Raw genomic sequence first — 23456 nt, 5'->3', positions numbered from 1 at the left:
ATATTCGTCAATATATCTAAAATGTCGAATTGACGGCCACGGGAAGTGTTTTCTTTTCAGGTAAAAGACTCTAAAAAAATTCGGCTTCATATAAATACAAAAATAGGTTTGCTAATAATGAAGAGCAATTAGTGCCCATGAAATTTCCAAAAGACCTCTGGAAAACCAGTCTCCAAAAACCAAAAGAAAGATATAGAAATCAGAAACTCAAGCATCTTTTTCATATCATTAATATACTTAAAGTGCTTGTGTGAATAATTAGAAAATAATTTTGCGATAACAAATGACAATGTGCGTAGATTTGCTAGTTTCATTTTCATTGGAAAACACACCATTTCTCAAAAATATATTGTTGCACAGCACCCCCGAAGTTTCTACTTAACTTTTGACACTGTTAATATTTTATTGAGGAGTCAAGAAAGAGACTTGGTGGAACATTTACTGGAATCCGCTATATATCTTTGAGAGTATTTTAAGAAGTTGTGATATCCATAATAAATAAGGTAATTCAAAATCATTCTGGTTTTCAGGAATATTTAAAGTATTCAAAAATGACATATAATTTTGAGAAATTTCATTCTTAGAAAGGGAGCTATTGGTATAAGTTGGATTACCACCTGTAGAATTTAGTCCCAGTTCCTCTAACACACAAGTTTTAATAATGAACCTTACAAGCAAAGACAGCGTTGTTACCTGCTTTAGTACATACTGATTGTGTAATCTAATTCTTTTGTCACCTCCGAATAACTGAACGACGAAAGCCCGTTAGGACCAATTAATAGAGAAAAAAATGAGAAGGCTAATGCCTTTATAAAGGCGTTTTTATGCCTTTTTATTCAAAAAAGGGCGTTGCTACACCTTAATTTTTACGCCTCAATAAGGCCTTTCCAAAAAACTTTATTACGTCTTTCCAAAAGGTGGTTTTACGCCTTTCTAAATGGCTTTATTATGTCTTTCCAAAGGCATTTTTACACCTTTATTCATACATGACTTACTTAGCCCAACCGAGGAAGGGGGCGGGGGGTGGGGGGGGGCAGAAATCTTAACTTCGGGAAATTAAATTTTTTTACAATTAGATACAGGGCTAATTTTTTGAAAAGTAATTTAGACAGATGGTAATTAGATTTCCAGGAAAAAAGATTGTTAAATGCGTTATATAATTTTAATGTTGAACCAACCAAGGCCTTTTCTAATGCAACCACACCTCTACCAAGGGCCATTGATTTCAATTGCTCATTATACCCATGAAAATAGTTTGTCTCCTTTTTTTCCAAGAGAAGAGGAAAATATTTCCAAATGACATGAATTTTAATACATTGTATGCAAGCTGTATCTGTCTATATCCTGGATTTTTACAAATAGAGTGTTGACTTCTCTTAAAACGAACAGTTGTCAGTGAGATGTACAGGAATATAGAGAATTGCATAAATAAAGATAGTTTTGATTCCATCTTTCATATATTTTTTAACAGGAAATAACTCTTTCTATTTTCCTTTTTAAACGAGTGTGTTCGAATGTGAATGTGACCCCCTCCCCTCTTACACACACACTCACACGCTTTTGGGGAAAATAGTCTTACTTTACATCATAACGCACTTTTTAAACTCATGGTTTTTCGCACAAATTAAGGTCACATTGTTATAATGCAAAATTGAATAACATAACAACAACATATATCTTAAAAGTGATTTACAACTTCATATTATTCCATTACTTTAAACATAATTCACACATAATAATTGGTAGGATTTTTATATGTTCTTGGGTGATGGATTATGACAGTTCCCAAATGATTTTTTCATGGTTTCGTCAAATGCAGCTGTCTTAGTATCCGTTCGTTTTAAAACATACCTTTGCCTTGCCTAGATGCAGAAACAGTGCAGTTCATACAACTCCTGTATTTTCTGATCATTAATATGACACAAAGGCGCAAGATGATGATGTATTTTTCATCTGTACGACTGCTTTTCATAATAAAAAGATGGTACTTTATTTTGAATAATTTTCTGAAATCTGGCATCATGAAAGATACCTTCCAACGAAAAATGTCAAGTTTCAGACCATAGTGACAATTAACTATGTTGAAAGATAAACAATACTTTATATCCACTTCTTTCACAAGATTTTTATTCAGTTTTATCATTTTTCAACGCTGCATTTCGACGAAACCAAGACAAGTATGAAAAATGTGCAAAATACTCTCATCTGTAAAAAGTCAATTTGAACATTTCACCTAAATAGTATCAAGGAAAGCTCGATTAATTAATTTGTGAATACCTATAGCACTATCATACACATGGAACACCATACATGTGTACAAACAAATTCCCTTTAAGACATCGAGTTTTAAAACTTAAGATAATGATTTTAGAAAATATGCACCTTCATCATGAAATATTTAATAATATAAGGGTTATGTCTCGTACTAAATCTCGAAAATTTTAAGTTTCATTGCAAGAAAAATGTCACCTTAATTTGTGCAAAAAACCTTGTGAGTTTAAAAAGTGCGTTGAGCAGTAGTTTAAATATTATAATTCATCTTTTGGTTGTTTGTTTCCTTAACAATTTGTAATTGTGGAAAAATTATTGCACTTCAATAATGTTTTACCGAGAAGTCCACCCTCGAATTTGGGCAGTTGAGTGGGGTGGGATGTGGGTGAGGAGCTATCAAAAGCACATGCCAGTCTAAAGCAAAAAAATGGTTATTCAAAGAGCGTAATAACGTTTTTTTAAAAGGTGTAATAACTCCATTTAAAAGGCGTAATAATGCCCTTAAAAAAGGCTTAAAATGCCTATTGTAATAGAAAGGCGTAATAACGCCTTTAACATAATACCGCATTTTTGAATGGAAAGGCGCAAAAACATCTTCTTGAATGGAAAGGCGAAATAATGCCTTTTTTCGCGTTATTACGCTTTTCAAAGAGCATTATAACGCCTTTAATTTTTTTCTATATTGATTGATCCTTATAGGGTTTCGTACTGAACACGGTAGAATATTTCGTTTTCATGTTCCCCCCCCCCTTCCTCCAGTCTCTTTATGCTAGATGGTAATATGCATCTGATAAATTTTATTTATTCTGACAATGTGTCAAACTCTTCTTTTTTTGTTTTTCACCATCGGCTGGCGAAAAGTACTTGATCTCATAGTTTATTTGAACTATACAAATCGGGATCAAAGCAAGCATGTACCTTTTAAAATATCAGATGTGGGATCAGATGCAATGGAGGAGTAAGCATTACTTGATTCTTAATATTGAATTTGTCAGATCACCAACTTTACCAGCTTACCAGTTATTTCATTCATTATTTCTAAACATAAACTTTCTTGATTTTCAGTTTGCCAGATGTTCATACTATTGAACAAACCGTCACGGTAGCTCAGCCGGCATAGCACTCGCTCCGTGATTGGAAGGTCGTTTAATTTGTTCAACTCACGGCCAAGACTCACCTAAGACGATAAAAAATGGTTGGTAACTTTTTCTTTCCCAAGCACTCGGCATTTTACTTGTAAGTTGTCACCTTGCCAAGATGAAAAATCCTTACTGCTCGATGGCTCAATTTGAAGCCTTTCATTGGTATATGGTAACGTCAAGTTAGATAGTGAAACTTTCACGAACGGGACGGAAAACAACATTGACGCTACAATCGACTGATATTAACAGAGAAGACAATTCAAATGGAAGTAAACTGAAACATGCTCAGTTTCATGAAAATAGATGACGACATTTTTTACGTTGAGACAGAAGTATAATTTTATTGTTCCGAACGACGTATTGATGGAATTTACAGAAAAATAGCATATATCTGAGAAAATTTAAATTCCATATGCTTTGGAATTTTGTTCTGGGATTTTAGAGATGTATTTTATTGTCTAAACACGCTGATACCGACGCACATAATACAATTACTTGCAGTGAAATCATATCCAAAAGGAAGCAGAACAAAGACTAAAATTAATGTCAATCAGAGAAAAAAAAAGTCAAAAGGCAATTGACATTATAAGGTTTAGATTCACCTGAAAAGAAATATGTGCGGAATATTGCATATTTCGGTATGTCCGTCCGTCCGTCTGTTACGCTTTTGGTACCCATCTCTTATCCGCAACTCCTCTCATACCACTGAAGGAAATTAATGAAACTTTTAACAGAATCTTTATTACATATTGCCATTGTGCACCTCCTATTTTACTCTTTGATCTGACATATATTTTGGAATTTCCAGAGCAAAAAATGGATACTGCAATTATATTCATTTTGGAGGCGGGGTTATTATTTAGTGAGCTCATTGCTCACAGTACTGTAAATCACGTTTTATTCGCGAGAACTTAATTTTCGCGTAATTACGAGAGTCAATGACCTCGCAAAAATTTCATTCTCGCGTTTAAAAGTATTTCTTACGATTATATAGAGGAAAAACAACAATTCGTAAAAATTATGTTTTGCTTATAAAGAGTCAAAGAGTATTTTGCGAAAATAAGGTGTCGCCAAAATTTAGAGATCTACAGTACTCTGTAGACAATCTTTTATTCTATGACGCCACAAACTATTGGGATTTGTATATATTTTTCAGAAAGAGGAAAAAATATACAAAATTTGCTCAATTTTTACTATGAAATTTTAAAAGCTTAGGTCTGCTCAGGAACAATATTAACACACTTTATTGATATTTTCATTCCACACATCATATCATAATATTCAGCCTGAGCAGACCTGCGGGTGGTGACTTTTGCTAAAAAATAGACATAAAATACACAGGCACCTGACGTTACTTATTTTTCTTTTAATAAAAAAAAATATACACATACCTAATAATAAACCAGAGGTACTGTGAGCAATGAGCTCACTAAATGTTCCCCCCCCCGCCTCCCATAATGTCAATGTGTTGCTATATATTGTTTTACGGTAATGTGTAAAGAGGAATAACTCGTCCTATCAAATTTTATCCAGAAGCTTCTATGTGACGTCATAGGTAAACATATAATGGCAATGTAAATGTTTTGCTATGGGAAACCTAAAATACGTGTCGAATAAAAAAGTAAAATAAGAGGTGCACAATGGCAATATGTAATAAAGATTCTGTGAAAGTTTCATTAAATTTCACTCAGTAGTATAAGAGGAGTTGCGGATAAGAGATAAAGCGTGACAGACGGACGGAAATCCCGATCACTATATAACCTCCCACTTTTCAAGCAGGGGGTATAACAAGGTACCCATCGAAACCCGCCATCTTGGATTTTCGAAGTAGGTCATCACTTGTATTTTCGTCTGAAACTCCGTCATATAAATTCCCTGCAAACATATTCTTTCTGTGGCCTGTCTTTCGAGGTCTAAACTTAAGGACACTGCATCCAGAAGGGCGCATCACACTTGCAAATATTAAAAATCCCTCCTCAAACTCGACCTACTGCTTCAACATTCCGAGAAATCGCCAAAGGGGGCCGGAAGTTTACATACGACTTGAAATTCTTAGGGAAAGCCCTTTTTTGATTGGTCAATATATTTGTGCGATTTATTTTTAAAAATAACCGGCGAAAGTTAGTACTTATTCCAAAATCAATATTTCAGACAATAATACAACGTAATATACATGTAAGAACATTCATTTTATTTCTCTCAAAATAATTTCGATATAGCTTGATCAAAGCGATTATAATACTCTTTTACATTCACCCATCCATTTTACAATCACAATTAAAAATCATTATTCCCTCCTAGCGGAATTGTTTGTAAGAATAACAATCAGGAAAGTATTATAATTGGTGAAAAGAATGATCTACGATCTCGTATATAAACTGAGAATGCAGCTAGCGTGGTAATATGAATACTTCTATTTACATTTCTTTGGGAGATGTTATTTTCTATGAAGAATTTTACGCCACTTTTGGTTTCTTCTACTTATTACAAACACACCGATATTCTACACATTTGTTGCAATGTGATGTGTGGATGACTTATTGTCATGGCATCAAAACAAGTTTAAATATAATGAACACACCGATTGAGATGAATGACTATCAGGTATTTCAAATCCATTCTTTGAATATTTCTGATGCCAGTTTTCTGATACTTTCCTTTTGTGAGTTACGCATATCTTGGTGAATATCTTCCATGGCATATCCATATTCAACCTTCTTTTTGTCCTCTATTAACAAATCTGGGAATTTGTTTTCGTAAAAGCAAGCAGGAGCACCACCCCTCACAATTAAAACGACACTTGGTCGTTGTTGTCTTAATATGACGCCAGGTGAACCTGATGACCCTCTGTCAAACGTTGTATGGAATAAGATTTTCCTTGGTGGATCGCGAAGTTCTCCGTAATAGTCGACACCATCAGGAAAATATCCCACACTCCACTGACTTAGGTATTCAATGTACTTGTCAACATCGTTATTTGGTTTAATAATTCCGGGGTAAACTTCGCTGTCTTCCTTCATCTGAACACCTCCAGGGTGACCAATAAGATGTACCTCTGAAGGAAACTGCTGAATTGTACTAAATGAAGACAAGGCTGGAGGAAATCCGATGTCGGAAAGGTGATGCCTCTTTAGTTCCAGAATAGCAACATCAAATCCATCATGTATGTAATGAACAGATCGTTCAAAATTGAAGGTATTTCGTTCTTCCAGATTTTGATGGGAAATCTTCCTCTCAAATTGAATAAAGATTCTAGTGTGATCCAGGAAATTTTGTTGTTCTGTATTGATAAAAACTTTCCAAAATTATTTGATATTTTTATACTAGATACTAATGCACTCAAAATGTTCAAAAGTTGATGTTTTCTTGTAAATCAGGACAAAGCATCGTAAAAATTGGTAGAATTAGAAACAAAATATGTAAATCGGCAGTTGTAATGTTATTTTTTTTTTAGAAAAACGTCAGTCAACATTTATTTAAATGATAAATTGCATTTGCTGACAAGGTCATTGTATTGACCATAGAACTTTCAACAGTTCCATTCTATTTTCAAGGCGTAACTCGATATCTATCCTACAGATGCAAAATATAGAGATTTAAAGATAAACTGTGTACCTGCAATAGTACTTTGTATTACATGTAAACAAGTCATTATGTATTTGTCTCCAACGCGGAATCCTGTCCCTGCTGGATTCCCGTCGATGTAAATCATCCCAACACTTCTGCTTACTTCTGCTTTAATTTGACTTCTTATTACATCTTTTTGAATCGTTGCCTTGGAAAAGGGATACATTGGTCCTGTCTTCGGTAAATTTGTCTTCGGCTATATAAAATATATTATTGTATTATATAAAATTTATTATTGTATAATTGAAAATTAAAATAAATGTAACCAGATAGTCTGCCATATTTCTTTCATATTTGGATGTTATCTGTATATACTGTATACAGGGTTATTTTCGCCCCGTCTTATTTTCGCCCTTTCACACTTGCAAAGAATTTAACCCCGTTTTAAATTCGCCCAGCCACAGTTTTGTTTAAGAAAATATACTGTATTCTTTGAATTCGCCCCGTTTTAAATTCGCCCAAATGTTAGTAGGGCGAAAGGGGCGAAAATAAAACGGGGGCGAAAATTTCCCTGTTTACAGTATTTCCATTTCTAATTTTTTTTCTCTGTGATAACCTTTTGAAAGTTACCGGAGTTGATTTCTTGACAATTCTACCGGAATGTAAATTAGGCAGGTCGATAGGTCAGGAACTAAGAAGGCCTTAAACGCATGCAAATCTCGTGCGCATCTGTCTCTGTGCTTGACGCTAAAGAGGCCAAATATGCATGTAAATCTCGTGCGGCTTCCTTTGTGTCTGACGTCAGTGTACGAGGACTATTGAAATCCGCATGGGAGTCCTTGTGTAATTTAAATCTATCTCTACATTTTTAAGTCTAAATCTATAATTTTATTTCACAATGAAATGGAAATATAAGGAATCACTGTCTAGTTAGGAGAGTATGCCAGGGACATCAACAATAGTGGGAAACAAGGGATAATTATCCCATGTTTTCCATTACTGTTGATGCCCTGGCATACTCTTCTAACTAGACAGTGATTTCTTAAATAAACGGTAAGGCTTACGTTAAAGTAAAGATAACAAATAGAGATCGTTCTAAAAAATTAGGGTTTGGCTTAGGCTCAGGAGTAAGTATCCTTTATTAATTGGTCACACCCGCCATATGTATTGATGAGATAGACGAGCTATCCGAATTCAATTCAGTACCAGATCAGTGCTCTTGTTTGAATGCTTTATTTGACGTGAAATATATGGAGATAAGAAACAGCATTTTAAGCAAACTTAGGAGCAGAGCAAAGAAGGACCTCCAAAACATTAGAAGTGAAATAAGGTGTCATTGAAGAGTGAGCAACCCTATTGACAGGTATCACGCGCTGTGTGTTCCTTGCCAGGGTCGGGAAAAACAGGAAAATCTTACTTTAATTTAGTATATATAATGGCCTAATATTTACTATGAAAATTGTCGTTCAACGTTTGAGGTAAAGATAAATCATGTTTGCTGACAAAATCATTGTATCGACTATAGAACTTGAATAATGAAGACTTTAAATGAGACTGATATTCTTTTTTTTAGCTTGTTAGATAAAGTTAAAGTATTCCCTCGGTTCACTCTATGGAAACCATTGTATGCAATGCAGAATTCCTCTGAAAATATGTAAAAACGGATGGTCTGAATTTTATAAAATTTTGTCTTATATCATAAATCATTTAAATAAATTGAATTATATAAAGTTAAGAAGTGAATTCAAGTTTATTATTTTTTATCACGAATTGTAAAAAGAAAATTTATACAATAACCTCGGAATGAGTTGAAACATTTGAACGATTCTGCTTCTGTGCTGAGCTCCCTGTCTGTGGATGGAACTGCGAGGGTTTTGGTTTCTCCTTGGAGAAGAGATAGAAAGAGATATATTAGTTGATTAAATATCATAGATTTTTTTTAATTTCTTATTCATGCTTTTTGGAAAACATTTTTTATAAAGATTTTTTGGTGCCATGGACTATTAAAACCATTATCTTAATTGAAGATTTAAAGGAGAAGGGTGGGACATGTTGATTGTTCAGAAAATCATTTTAATATATACTAATAGTATAACTGATAATAATTATTCCTGCTGAAATCTTCAAAACATATTTCACATTAACGTCACAAACTATTGTTATGTTAGTTCATCTTCTTTCCTAATACCTGTTTCCAGAATCGTAGAGTACACGGAACGTTTATTTCGTGTTTTTTATCGATGGGACAGCGCATGCATTGGACTGTTTCACTTTCTATTTCGAACAATTCACTCTCAGGAATGAATGACAGATCCTTTTCGTTACATATAATGTTTTTACATTTATAACCTCGTTGAACATTCTTCTTTTTAGCAAAAGTCTTCGTGAGTTCTGATAGTCCAAGTTCAATGTCATTTCCGATTTTTTGACATACTTCGCATTCTATTTGTAAAGGAGCAATACGCATAACTTGCAGCTGTATGTCATCATCACATATACCAAGAACAACAGTGTGATGTTGATGTTCAAACGCTGCCGCAGTATGATAGAGACATCGGCTGTCATCTTTATCACAGGCAACACGCCATCCTAGGAAGCTCATGCAATAAGCAACAAGCCTATAAAACACGAACATGGCAAAGGAGTTGAATCGAAAACATAAAATTGACGAATAACTCCATTTTTTTTCAAAGATCTCTTTTTTGAAAGGTTTTCTGTTCATACATGGGACATACCAAGACATTTCAGTCTTGGTGGCACTGATTTCGACAAGCATTCGAAGCCTCTCCATATAAGACATGAGCTCAACTTTGTGCTTAACATACAATGGTTCCTCTTTCCACAGAGCTTCGAGAAGTGTATCCTTTAGTTCCCCAGTCTCGTTGAAACATTCCCATTCTTTTATAAATCTTCTTTTACAGTCTGTGCTGACGTGGTTTTTATCAGCAATTATTCCGCTAAATGCATTAGAGAACCATTGTATTCCAAGAATAACATACTCGTTTAGTCCATCTTCGTCAAAATACAGAAATATTCCATGAGCATGATAGAATTGTAAGAAATCTAAAATTTCTTCATTTGTTTTCAATTGATATTCTTCGGGGATTTCATCATTGACTTTTTTTATTTCTTCAGTGGACAGCAGAGGCTGTTTTAATTTTTTCAAACAATGTTCAAGCAAAGCCCATGAAGAAGGAACTTCAATCTTTGTGTCTAATTTACGAGACACTATGTCTGCAATCGAAGATTTTATGGAATGTAAAGAATTCTCACATCCTTTATTCATTTCTTTTTGACCAATTGCAAATTCGTTTCCATTGATAGACTTGTAAAGCCATGCTTTTTCTTCTTCTGGTACGGCAAGCCAAAAACTCTCAAAGAATGTTTCTATTTCCTGAATAAAATTAAAAGAATTATCATGTTTATTACAAATATATTTTACTTATAATTCTAAATTCTACTTAATTATCCACAACTTTAAAAAATTGTGTAAAAAATGGTACATAAGATTAAACTGAAAAGACACTCTCTGAAGATATTTTACTTTGCTCTTTTTATTTTTGTTGTAAGATCAAAAAATGTCCAATGACAAAATCACCTTAAGGTCAATTATCTACATAAACGATATTATTTTTACTTTGTTGTACTAAGGTTTATCTGTTTGCAATCGACATGAAAATTGATTTCGACTTCATACCACATGTAAAAAAAGCTAACATTGATCTTTGATCAGAAACTTAATGTAAGTAAAGAATGGGACAAAAAGTACTAAGGATAGTATTGGATAATGTTTTTGTTCAATGGGCTTTCATCTATTTAAAAAAAAATAAACTAACCAGATTTGGGAAAATTGAACACACTCGTGAAACGTTAACTGTTTTTGCAAACAGAACACGAGATCTGTTCTTGTTAATGTTTACGTTTTACAGGGCATGTTCAATTTGTTACCAAATTGTTGTTTGCACATATCACTGAGCACTGACGGATAATACTGGTGAGTTGGTTTTGCTTTCTCACATTTCTACTCTGGATTTTCTTGATCAAAGTTTTATTATTTCTCATTAACACATAACAATTTTTTTAATTATTTTCTACTTTTCTTCAGTATTAAGGATAAAGTTTATCTTGTGAAAGTTCAAGAACGTGTCAATCAAATGCGTCCTTCGTATTCGTAGTTTCAATAATTTCCAAATAAAATAAGTTTTTTTATTACATTTCTGTGTGAAATGCTATGAAAAATATAAGTAATTATATTATACAGAAATGAGAAAATATCTTCAAATCTGTGTCTTTGCCCCTATAATTTAAACTTCAGAGTAATAGTACCTATGTTTACAATAAGAATTTTATATCGTAATAATTGTGTACGTCACCAATGAAAAGATCTGTTTATAAAGGGGTGCAATTGGTACCCATTGGAATTCTAATAGACTTTTGGAAGACCTGGTCTCTAAAAACAGCATAGACATTGTCAATCAGAAACTCGAGCATCTTCTCAGGTCAACTTCAGAGTACTTGAGTGCACATGTACAGTCCCAATGTTTTAAGATGTTTCCGCCCTCACAATTTTAATAGTTCAAAGTACAAAAAATGCATTTATTTTCATTTGATATTCTTTAAATTTTCTAAATATTGCAAAGGGTGTATAGGTCACCATCTTATTCAAAATGGGAGACATAAATAAACAGACGTGTATGTCAACATAAAAAATCGCACATTTTTTGTAAACAGTATTATAAAAACAAATATATTAAAACTAGTGAAAATGCATAATTCTGATGCTGAATGTTCCTAAATACGTACTACTTACTTTTGAATTGTTAATCGGGGAAACTATTTTATGTTAGAATTACAATAAAGCAAATGCCTGAATGAAGAGACCTTGGAAGGAGTTATTGCCCTTGTCAACATTTTTAAAAGATTGAATAATTGATTTAATGAAGGATATGGAGATAACAAACAGTATTCAATATCAGAGTCCATAAAACAATACAAAATAGGAGCAGAGCAAACACGGGCATCAGACATCAGAGGTGGGATCAGATGCCATGGAGGAGTGGGCATCCCCTGCCGACCGGTTTCACCCGCCGTGTGCTCCTTGTCATAATCGTGAAAGAACAAAAAAAATTCGTCTTCAATTCAGTGTATAAATAATGGAATAACAATTGGTATGAAAAACGTGAGTCAGCATTGACTTAATGATAAATTGTATTTGCTGACAAGGTCATTGTACCGACCATAGTATTTACGAAATGGTGACTTTAAACGAGACTGTTGCTATTCTTGTTTCATCAACTTGCTTGTCAATAATTTACCCCGTTATAGAAATTGCTTATACGTAGAGCATGCTCTTGCGTATCGAATCAACTGAGATATAAACACTCCGTGTGCAGGTGAAGAAGGTATATTGCTGCATAAGTAAGGGAAGTTGACTTTAGAAAAGTTAAAGTCATTACGATAATCATAAAACTTGGTTGTTAGGTTACCATTAACGTCTTTTTCAAGTAAAATATCCAAGAATGAAACAGATGTGTCAGACTCTGTGGTATCTTTTATCTCAAGCTCTCCTGGATATATCGTATCGACGTAGGAATGGAAATTACCATTGTTAATTGACAACACATCGTCGATAAATCTGAAGGTCGAGTTGAAGTCCACAGCAAGTGTTTTCTTCTCTTCACACATAAGATTTTTCATAAATTCTGCTTCATATAAAAAAATAGGTAATAACGGAGCGCAATTAGTTCCCATGGGAATTCCAATAGATCGTTGGAAGACCTGGTCTCCAAAAACCACAAAGATATTGTCAATCAGAAACTCAAGCATCTTCTTGATGTCAACTTCAGTGTACTTGTGTGTACAATCAGAATCTTTTTTAACAAAATGATTTTGCAAATGACCAAATAAAAATGAAGAAAATATGCATTTCTGAAATTCATTTACTTTGCGATATTTATCATTACCCCTATTGTAAAGCATTCTTCCAAAATATATTGTTCTATTAGGTATAACTTTAAACTAATTACAGTTTTTGCAAAAACCTATGACATCAAAGGAGGGTGGAATTATCTTAACAAAATAATTATGCAAATCACCAACGACAGGTTAAGTAAATTTACGAGTTTCATTTCTATTGCAAAGGTATTTCTCAATGATGTCAAAAAGCCTGGATTTTTTTTATTTTTGGGAATTGTTGTATATAGAGTCAAAAAGTTTTTATTTTATTAACTTCGGTAAAAATAAATAATTCTAGAAGTATCAACATCTGATTTACTTCACTTCTTGAATATATAATGTTGAATTGTACTCCTAAAATTTCTCCTTCATTGCTGTTAATATTCTAGTGAGAGGAAAGAAAGAGGCTTGCTATAACATTTACCTGCTATGTATCTTTGTTTATAAGGATTTTCATGTTATTTAGGAATCCAGTATCGGAATAATAGTTCACATTAATATTGATCGTTGAGAATATTGAAATATTCAAAACTGACAGATGATTGTCAGGAATTTTTATTCTAAGAAAGTAACCTGTTGATGCACGCCGACAAACGAATTATTCTACTTAATTTTAATAGCGTGGTCCCTTTTTAAACCCTTGGTTTACTGGTTAGATATTAGCAAAGAGTATTTTGTTTGATTCCATTGTGTATAACATTGTGTATATATAATGATTTAAAGTTTAAAGTAAAAAAATACAAGCCAAGTTTTAACACCCATAGCACTAAAAATGCCAGAACATCCCCCATCAGACAATGGATTCTCTCTTACATGCACGGAAATGGACGGAGACATTTAAATAAGATACTACGAAAAGAATATTCTTGATAGATGATATTTCCTTCCAAAGACGAATTTGTATGTTCAAGATTCACAATCAACTACAAATAGTTTTCTATTGACAAAACGTGAGCAATGAAACTATAACAAGATTAACCAAACAAGTCCATGTTGACCAATATAAAACTGAGTACGTTTCAAATGAGCGCTAGCTAGCACGTTAACTACGACACAAAGCCATGTAAGAGTACAAAAATAATAAGTCGACCTTAGATTTTTAAAAAAAAATTGGTAAAGGGGAGCGTAAGTCTCTATGGTAGTCATGTAATATAAGAAAGAATTCATCCTAAAAATTACTCCTTCAATTCAAAAGGTGGACAAGAGTAGACAAATAGTAAAAAAAAACACCATAAGCTTCAAAATATGAAGCATTACTGGTATCTAACAAAACTACTTTGCTTGCGAATTTAAATGCAGTATAATCTGTGCAGATTAACTTCCATAACAAATAAAACTTTCAATTCGTTGTGATTAAATTGTAGTATTTTATCTTTCTTGATAAACATTTTTGTAGTTGTCAGTATTAATTTGTACAGTTATATTGGCAAATAATAATAAAAAGACACACTATATTTCATGACTTACGTCCATTGTTTTGCCCTCTGTGTGTGTAGCTACTAGAAGTACTATTGCATCAGAACCACCGAAGGATTTAATGGAGTGGACCCAGTATCGTAAATAATCTATTAAAAAATGAAGGAAGTGGACTGTAATAAACCTTCAAAACATATTTAAACTAATGTATCCAAATAAATAAATTAAGGATAACGAATAAATTAAGGATAACAAATAGGGATTGGTCTCCAAAAATCTACAACAATTATTTAATTCTTTGACCAACGCGTAAAACCCTTAGAAATTGTAAAAGTGAAGTCAGCTGCCGAGGCGGAGTAATCATCTCTTGTTGACCAGTCCGACCCGCTATGACCCATATGAATTGGTTCTGTAGACAGAACATTTTGCAGGCATATTAAGTATAAAACAAAATCCGATTAGGATGAAAAACGTCAGCCAAAATATGGTCCTTTAACATGAAATGTAAAAACGTCATTATAACTATTACAGAATTTACGAAATGTTCGCCTTCAACAAAGTAAGTGAAATTGCTGTAACCTCAGCTTATCTGTCAGTTGAAATAACGCATGGTTCGCAGAGCATGCTCGTAAGCAGTGAACACATTGGGAAAAGTAAACACCATATGTAGATGATATCAAAGTCTAACTTCATGTACATAGATAAGAAATATTGACGATAGAAGAGAGCTGAAGTCATCTCCTTTGTCATACAACTTATATGTCAGTTGATCGTTATCGTCTAAAGTGAGTAAAACAGTCACATATGAAATAGATTTGTCAAACCCAGTGGTATCATCTATTGCATGTTCTTAATGATATATCATGTCGACATTTAAGTAAGTTCCGGGACCTCTATTTTAACCTCTGTTGCAAAACTGTACGTGTATTCGTATTCACTAGACGAACTGTCGTCGTTTTGTTTGATTGTATTATCCCTCTTTAGAGTTTTTTTTCACATTTGAGCTTGAGTTCTGTTCGTAATGTCCATTTATTTCAAGAAAACACCACCACTTGCCGATGAAGATCTGCAAATTTGGACCTTTGTCCAGCACAGATGGATCAACTCGTTGGTCCGAAACTCTATAGCAGTCGCTCTGACTATTGCGCAACGCTAGTAATTCTTTATTTGTGAACAGATTTTCACGAATTTGTTTGTAAGAAAAACGATGAGAACAACGATTTGAACTCCGATTGATCTTAAAAAAAAAACACCAAGCAAAATAATTAACAACAAATCTGTAAATAGGGCAGAAAACACGACCCCTTTGAATTTTTTTAGGTAAGTTCAGCTGCCTATAAGTGACAATAATCCTTTGTTGACTTGTCAAATTCGCCTTGAACCCTATATATTGATCAGGACGGCGGACTAATCTGAAGTCAAATTGTTTTACAAAATAAAGACCTGGGCATAAGTTTGAAGTATGTCAGTTACTACCAAATGAAGAATGCGATTGTATTTGCAAACAAGGTAATTATAATACCAATAATGTTTTTTTTTAAATGTTGATTGAAACGATGTTTTTTAAAAATCCTATGGCAAGTCAAAAGTTGCAGTCAATATTCGATCTTTTCCATATGTAATATAAAGTTTTCCATTTGTATTGTATAATTTCCATTTGTATTGTATAATTTTACATTTGTATTGTATAATTTTTATTTACTGACGTTTTTCATACCAATTATAGGTCCATTATTAATACACTGAATTGACAACGGAATTTTCCATTATTTCCTGATCATGACAAGAAGCACACGGCGGGTTTGACCGGTCGGCGGGGGATGCTCACTCCTCCATGGCACCTGATTCCACCTCTGAAGTTTCGGAGGTCCGTGTTTGCTGTGCTCTTTTGTATTGTTTTATGGTCTTTGAAATTAAATATTGTTCCTTAACTCCATATCTTTCCTTCATTCTATGATTTTCCATTAATATTGTATAATTTTTCATTTATATTCTATAATTTTCTATTTGTATTCTATAATTTTTCATTTGCATTATATATTTGCCGTTTGCATTGTATAACTTTTCATTTGCATTTTATAATTTTTTATCCTGCAACTACCCCTTGCTTTGACCTAATAATGGTAACCTAATAAACCAAAGCTTTATCCGGTCACTGCCCTAATAAAGCCTCGTGCATGTATTCCGACGTTCTAAAAGCATTGTGACGTCATGTATATTGCAATGTTTACGCCATGGCGTCATAGTTTCAACTGCAGAGATGTACCTAAATCGGTCGAAAATAGCTAGTTTTGGACGTTCAAAAGAATATGTTGCAGGATAAACATAATAAATGATAACTGTCTTGAAATATAAGCGATATTTGGGCGAGGGTAAGAAAACGTGATAGAGGGCGAGGCTTGCCATGTAACAGTAACCATGTATTTTAAATTTATTTGCATTGTATAATTTTTCATTTATATTGTAAAAAAAATCATTTGTATTGTATGATTTTTTATTTGTACATTTTCCATTTGTATTGTATAATTTTTCATTTGCATTGTATCCGATGGATTGTTTACTTTGGTTTATTTCGAAGGATTCCGTTAGTCTAATCATATATCGGATTGGTTATACCCGAGATATTTTGGGAAGTTAACTCGTGTTATCCAGTCTGAGCATTTAGTGAAATGAGCATTTTTTTCTCAGAAAAAAATGAGTTGAATTAATGGCCTATAGCGATATTAAAAAATGAAAAAGCATTTAGTTTAACCAAGCATATCCTTCTTAATATATAGTCGGGTACATGTAACCACGGGACGCATGTATTTGTTGCAGTAATAATTCTTTTGACCTATACTAGTATAGTACTTGTACTATGGGCTAACTTTTTTAATTGAAAGAAGAGTAGTGTCTGTGACACAGAATACTCAATATCATAACTCCCTCGATTGAACAAGCTTAAACATAACGTTCTTAATAATATTGTCCTACGGACCCGGTTGTTTTGAGAAGGTATGAGCATGAACAAACCAAAATAAACAATCCGTTGGATACAATGCAAATGAAAAATTATACAATATAAATGGAAAATATTGAATACAAATAAAACACAAGAGGCCCATGGGCTGCATAGCTCACCTAAGCATTGTGGCTAAGAAAGAAAAAAATCAATTCAGTAAATACCTTAGTGGTCCAAATTCTAAAAGGGGGTATGGTTTCAACAAACTTCTATCTATGCAAATTTGAATCTACACTTACTAAGAATTTTTACATATTTTTTGACTAACTGTGACTTATCCGTATAAGTTTGAACTTTATTGTGGTCCTAGACCCAACCCTGGGGGTCATGATTTTAACAAATCTGTATCTTAACTACCTGAGGATGCTTCCATATAAACAAGACCAATCATGAATTTGCTGTTCTTGAGTAGATTTTTCCTATATACTCCAGTGAAAAACTTTGAATGTCCATTGTGGCCCCGCCCTACCGCCAAGGGTCATGATTTGAACAATCTTGATTCTACACTACCTAAGAATGCTTCCATATAAATATGACCAATCATGACTTTGCTATTCTCCAGAAGACGATTTTTAAAGATTTTTTCCATATATTCCTATGTAAAACTTTGATCGTCTATTGTGGCCCCGCCCTACCCCGGGGGGTCATGATTTGAACAAATTATAATCTACACTACCTGGGGATGCTTCCATATAAAATATTACCAATCATGGCTTTGCTGTTCTCAAGAACATTTTGAAAGATTTTTTCCTATATATTCCTATGTAAAATTTTGATTGTTCATTATACTAGTATTTCCGTCCTACCTCCGGGGGTTATGATATGAACAAACTTGAATTTGCATTACCTGAGGATGCCTCCATATAAATATGAAAAATCATGGCTTTGCTTTTCTCAAGAAAAAGATTTTCAAAGGTTTTTCACTATATATTTCTATGTAAAACTTCCATAACGTCCATAATGGACCCGTCCTACACCCGGGGGTCATGATTTGAACAAACTTGAATCTAAACTACCTGAAGATGTTTCCACATAAGTTTCATCTTTGCTGGCTTAGTGGTTGTTGAGAACAAGATTTTTGAAAATTGCTATTAATTTTTCAGTAATTTTTAATTATCTCCCCTTGATTAAGGCGTGGCTCCTCATTTGTAAAAACTAGATTTCCCTTTACCTAAGGATACTTTATAGCAAGTTTTGTTGAAATTGGTCCAGAGGTTCTTGAAAAGAAGTTGAAAATATGAAAAGTTTACAGACGGACAGAGAGAGAGAGAGACGGACAGATGGACTATAGACAAAATGTGATCAGAAAAGCTCACTTGAGCCGTCGGCTCAGGTGAGTTAATTATACAATACAAATGATTTTTTACAATATAAATGAAAAATAATACAATGCAAAAGATTTTTTACAATATAAATGATTGGATATGGAGATAACGAACAGTATCCACTCTCAAAGTCCATAAAACAATACAAAATAGGAGCAGAGCAAACATGAATCTCAGAAACATCAGAGGTGGGATCAGGTGCCATGGAGGAGTGAGCGTCTCCTGCCAACCGGTCACACCCGCCGTGTGCTCCTTGTCATGATCAGGAAATAACGGAAAAAATCCGTCGTCAATTCAGTGTATTAATAATGGACTAACAATTGGTATGAAAAACGTCAGTCTGCATTTGACTCGATGAAAAATTGTATTTGCTGACAAGGTCATTGTATCGACCATGGATCATTCGAAATGACGACTTTAAACGAGACTGCTGATATTTTTGTTACATCAACTTGCTTGTCAATAATTTACCTCGTTTTAGAAATTGTTCTTACGTAGAGCATGCTCTTGCATGTCGAATCAACTGAGATATATACACTCTGTGTGAGGTGATGAAGGTTTACTACTGCATAAGTAATGGAGGTTGACGATAGAAACTTTTAAGTCGTCACGTCTATCATATAACTTGATTGTTAGATTACCATTGACAACAGATGTGTCAGAGCCTGTGGTATCTTTTATCTCAAGCTGTCCTGGATATATCGTATCGACATAGGAATGGAAATTACCATTGCTAATTGACAATAAGTAGTCGATATATCTGAAGGTCGAGTTGAATGCCACAGCAAGTGATAAAGATTTTGCATAAATTCTGCTTTATATGAATGCAAAAATAGGTCTGCTAGTAACGGAGCACAATTGGTTCGCATGGGAATTCCAATAGATTGTTGGAAGACCTGGTCCCAAAACCATAAACTGAAATCAGACTTAAGTCAAAATTTCCAATTGATATAACTTTGGAAATAATTTCGATAATAAAATAAAACTTTCAACAAATGTTTGAATTGAAGTATTTTACACAGTTGCAAACTTATAAGCTAATACATTGAATGGAACCGAAGATATTCAAAATCAAAATTTTGACTTAAGTCTATTCTCAGTTGATGGTCTTGGCGTCTGGTCTCCAAAAACCACATAGATATTGTCAATCAAAAACTCAAGCATCTTCTTGGTGTCAACTTCAGAGTACTTGTGTGTGCAATCAGAATCTTTTTTAACAAAATAATTTTGCAAATGACCAATGTTCCATTTTTATTCAAGAAGCAGTTGTCAGTGACATCAAAAAGCCTGGATTTTAATTTATCGTGGGGAATGGTTGTGTATAAAGTTTAAAAGTCGTCAGTTTTTAAGCTGTTGATTTTGGTAAAATCTTGTGATTTCAAATTGTCCAAAAGTTCTTTTGAATTTTTTAGTATTCACATCTAATTCACATCACTTCTTGATTATATAGTTGCACAGTACTCTTGAAGTTTTTCCTTCGTTTCTGTCAATATTTAAGTGAGGAGTAACGTAAGAGGCTTGGTTGAACATTTACTGAAATCTGCAATGTATCTTTGTTTGTAAGGATTCTTATGAAGTTTCGGAACCCAATATATACATAAGTAGTTCAAATTCATATTGGCTCTGTGGAATATTAAAAATATTAAAAATTGGCATATGGTTTTGAAGAATTTCTTCCTTAGAAAGGCTTGTATGAGTAAAAGTAGGATTACCACTTGTAGAATTAAATTAAAAGTTCTTCTAGAATACAATTTATATAACGAGCCTTACAAACAAAGACAATTTTGTTACTTGCTTTGTCGGCAGGGACCAGTACGTAATGATCATGTAATCTATCTAATTCTTTTTTCACTTCAGGTTTATTGAACACAGAAGGAAAGATGGTCTTCATATTTAATGATAAACATGCTAGCTTAAATATTTCCATTTTATAAGTAATTTATAAAAGGTATAGAAATAAACCCATATTAGCTATATAATATATGGGATTTATATCCCCCAGATAAATCGATTTGCAAAAACATATATATTCTGTGTTTGAACAATTTTTACAACGAGGCAAAAACAAGGATATAACAAGATGTGTTTGTGAAACACTATGCGCCCGGCAGCAACAAAGTTCGAAAAAAGCTATTTTAGCATATAGGTCACAGTCAAGGTCCCAAGGTCATTGACCTTGGTGTCATTTCAAAGAACTTGATTAGTAGAATATGCATACGAAATATGAAGTCTCTATCTTTTATGGTTCAAAAGTTATGGCGAAGGTTAAATTTTGCAGAAAAAACTATTTTTAGCATATAGGCCACAGTCAAGGTCACAAGGTCTTTGACCTTGGTGTCATTTGAAAGAGCTTAATTAGAGGAGTATGCATATCAAATATTAAATCTCTATCTTTCATGGTTCAAAAGTTATGGCGAAGGTTAAAGTTTGGGGACAAACAAACAGACAGACAGACAGACAGACAGGACAAAAACAATATACGCCTCGGATCTATCGATCCGGGCGCATAAAAAGTCTTCCTTGAAGTTCTGCAGTCGATACAATGATCTTATCAACCAATACATAATATGCATAAACATTAACTTAAATGCTGACTTTTTTCATACTAATTGTTTGGTCATTTTTGACACCCTGAAATTTGTAACGTTTTTTTTTCTTTTTACTCAATCATGACAAGGAGCACAAGACAAGTGTGACTGATCTATTGGGTGTGCGTATGTTTTTGCTTGCTCCGCTCACGCTTTGTATCGTATAAATGGACAATGGACTTTGAATTTGAAAACTTTTCGTTATCGATACCTACGATCATAAGTAAACAACATTAGAACATCAATACACCAGTATCGTTTGAGCTATATCTAACGCAAAAGTTTGTTAAGGTTAAAGTAATTGCCACTAAATTTAAAATACATATTAAATTTTAAAAAAAACAAGATGGGTTTGAGAAACACTATGCGCCCGGCTGCAACAAAGTTCGAAAAAAGATATTTCTGGCATATAGGCCACAGTCAAGGTCACAAGGCCATTTATCTTGGTACCATTTGAAAGAACTTGAATAGTGGAATATGCATACCAGATATGAATCTCTTATGGTTCAAAAGTTACGCTGAAGGTTCAAAAACACCATTTTAAGAGTATAGGTCACGGTAAAGGTCACAAGGTCTTTGATGTCATTTGAAAGAGCATCATTAGTGAAATATGCATATCTAATATGAAGTCTCTATCTGTTATGGTTCAAAACTTATGGCATAGGTTAAAATTTGCACACAAAACACTATTTTTAGCATATAGATCACAGTGAAGGTCACAAGGTCATTGAACTTGGTATGATTTGAAGGAGCATGATTAGTGGCGTAATCATACCAAATATGAAGTATCTATCTTTCATGGTTATAAAGTTATGGCGAAGGTTAAAGTTTGAAGACAAACAGATAAACAGACAAACATACAGCTAGACAGACAGACAGACAGACAGGACAAAAACAATATACGCCCCGGATCTATTGATCCGGGCACAAAACATATTCCGTCAGATTGTCAAAACAAACCTTTGTAAGTCCAAGTAGAGAAGACGGAACCTTTTCGCTCGTCTTTTTCACTGCTAACAATTTCCTCAAACCCTTTGGTCATATCTAACACTAAAGTATAGAAAGCCTCTGACCTCATGTAAATTTGATGGCATGCATAATAAGCAAATTGTCCGGCAAAATCTAACATGCTGACACTTGTTTCGTTTTCCTTTTCGTCCAATATGTCGTTTAGATCTATTGTAAATGGTTTGGTATTTGGTCGATCCTCTTTAGCATTGCTTGCATCGTTCTCAACATCCAATGAATTGAAATCTTCATCTTGTTTAAGATTCAATATTTCTTCTTTACTCTTGAGAGCGGACTTTGGAACACAAATCAATTGTTTGCCTTGATTCTGTTCTTTACTAGCTGAAAAAAAAGAATTTGCATTCTTACAAACATCATGTATATGAAGATATGAAATAATTCGGTATCAGTAAAACGTTACCTTGTATGGTTCCATCTTTTAATGTAAATACATATTCGTAGATTTGAAGTCCTCTTGTTGACGTTATTTCGTCTATTTCCTGAGGAGTTCTTCCCATTAGTCTGTAAAGGAGTGTTGTTTTACCAGCACCAGTGCATCCAACAAGCATCCCTCGTGCATGACGAACTGTTATTTTTCCATGGATCTTGTACTGCAACAGCCGTTTTGGTTCTATATCCATTTATAAATAAATAAAAACAAGATGCGTTTGTGAAACACTATGCACCCGGCGGCAACGAAATTCGGAAAAGGTATTTTTAGCATATAGGTTACAGTAGAGGTCACAAGGTCATTGAACTTTGTGTAATTTGAAAGAACGTAATAAGTGGAGTATGCATACCAAATATAAAGTCTTTATTTCTTATGATTCAGAAGCTATGGCAAAGGTTCCAAAAAGCTATATTAAGCATATAGGTCATCTTCTAGGTCAAACTGTCATTGACCTAAATGTCCTTTTGAAGAGCAAAATCAGTGGAGTATGCATACTAAATATGAAGTCTCTATCTACTTTGGTTCAAAAGGTATGGTGAAATTTCGAAAAATCTATTTTAGCATATAGGTCACCGGGTCATTGACTTTGATGTTAAAAAGCCTCATTTAATTGACGATGCATGCAAAAATATAAAGTCTCTATCTCTTACGATTCATAAATTTTGGCGAAGGTTAAAGTTGACAACAGACAGACAGAAAAATAGATAAACAGACAAGCCGACAAACACACAA

At 33.6% G+C, this 23456-nt stretch overlaps 1 protein-coding gene across 3 annotated transcripts; it reads right to left on the bottom strand.

The window, feature by feature from the left end:
• Positions 1–6006: 6006 nt before the first annotated feature.
• On the bottom strand, positions 6007–22900 carry LOC134273332 (uncharacterized). 3 transcript variants are annotated; one of them, XM_062755562.1, is made up of 7 exons: positions 22695–22900; positions 22226–22615; positions 14403–14500; positions 9169–10374; positions 8778–8864; positions 7029–7236; positions 6007–6693 (listed from the first exon to the last, which is right to left on the bottom strand). In XM_062755562.1, the coding sequence occupies exons 1-7, from the start codon at positions 22840–22842 to the stop codon at positions 6023–6025; spliced, it is 2808 nt and encodes a 935-aa protein (XP_062611546.1). In that variant the 5' UTR covers positions 22843–22900; the 3' UTR covers positions 6007–6022. The 3 variants fall into 3 exon arrangements, with proteins under 3 accessions (XP_062611546.1, XP_062611607.1, XP_062611675.1); XM_062755623.1 differs by having other exon boundaries at positions 8778–8861; XM_062755691.1 differs by lacking the exon at positions 8778–8864.
• Between the last annotated feature and the right edge of the window lie 556 nt (positions 22901–23456).

Source organism: Saccostrea cucullata, unplaced genomic scaffold (genome assembly GCF_032062105.1).
Source record: "Saccostrea cucullata isolate Sc308-1 unplaced genomic scaffold, CSIRO_AGI_Scuc_v1 ctg1167, whole genome shotgun sequence".
NCBI lineage: Eukaryota > Metazoa > Mollusca > Bivalvia > Ostreida > Ostreidae > Saccostrea > Saccostrea cuccullata.
The sequence above is the reverse complement of the archived record's forward strand: the minus strand, read 5'-3'. Positions and strand labels throughout refer to the sequence as shown.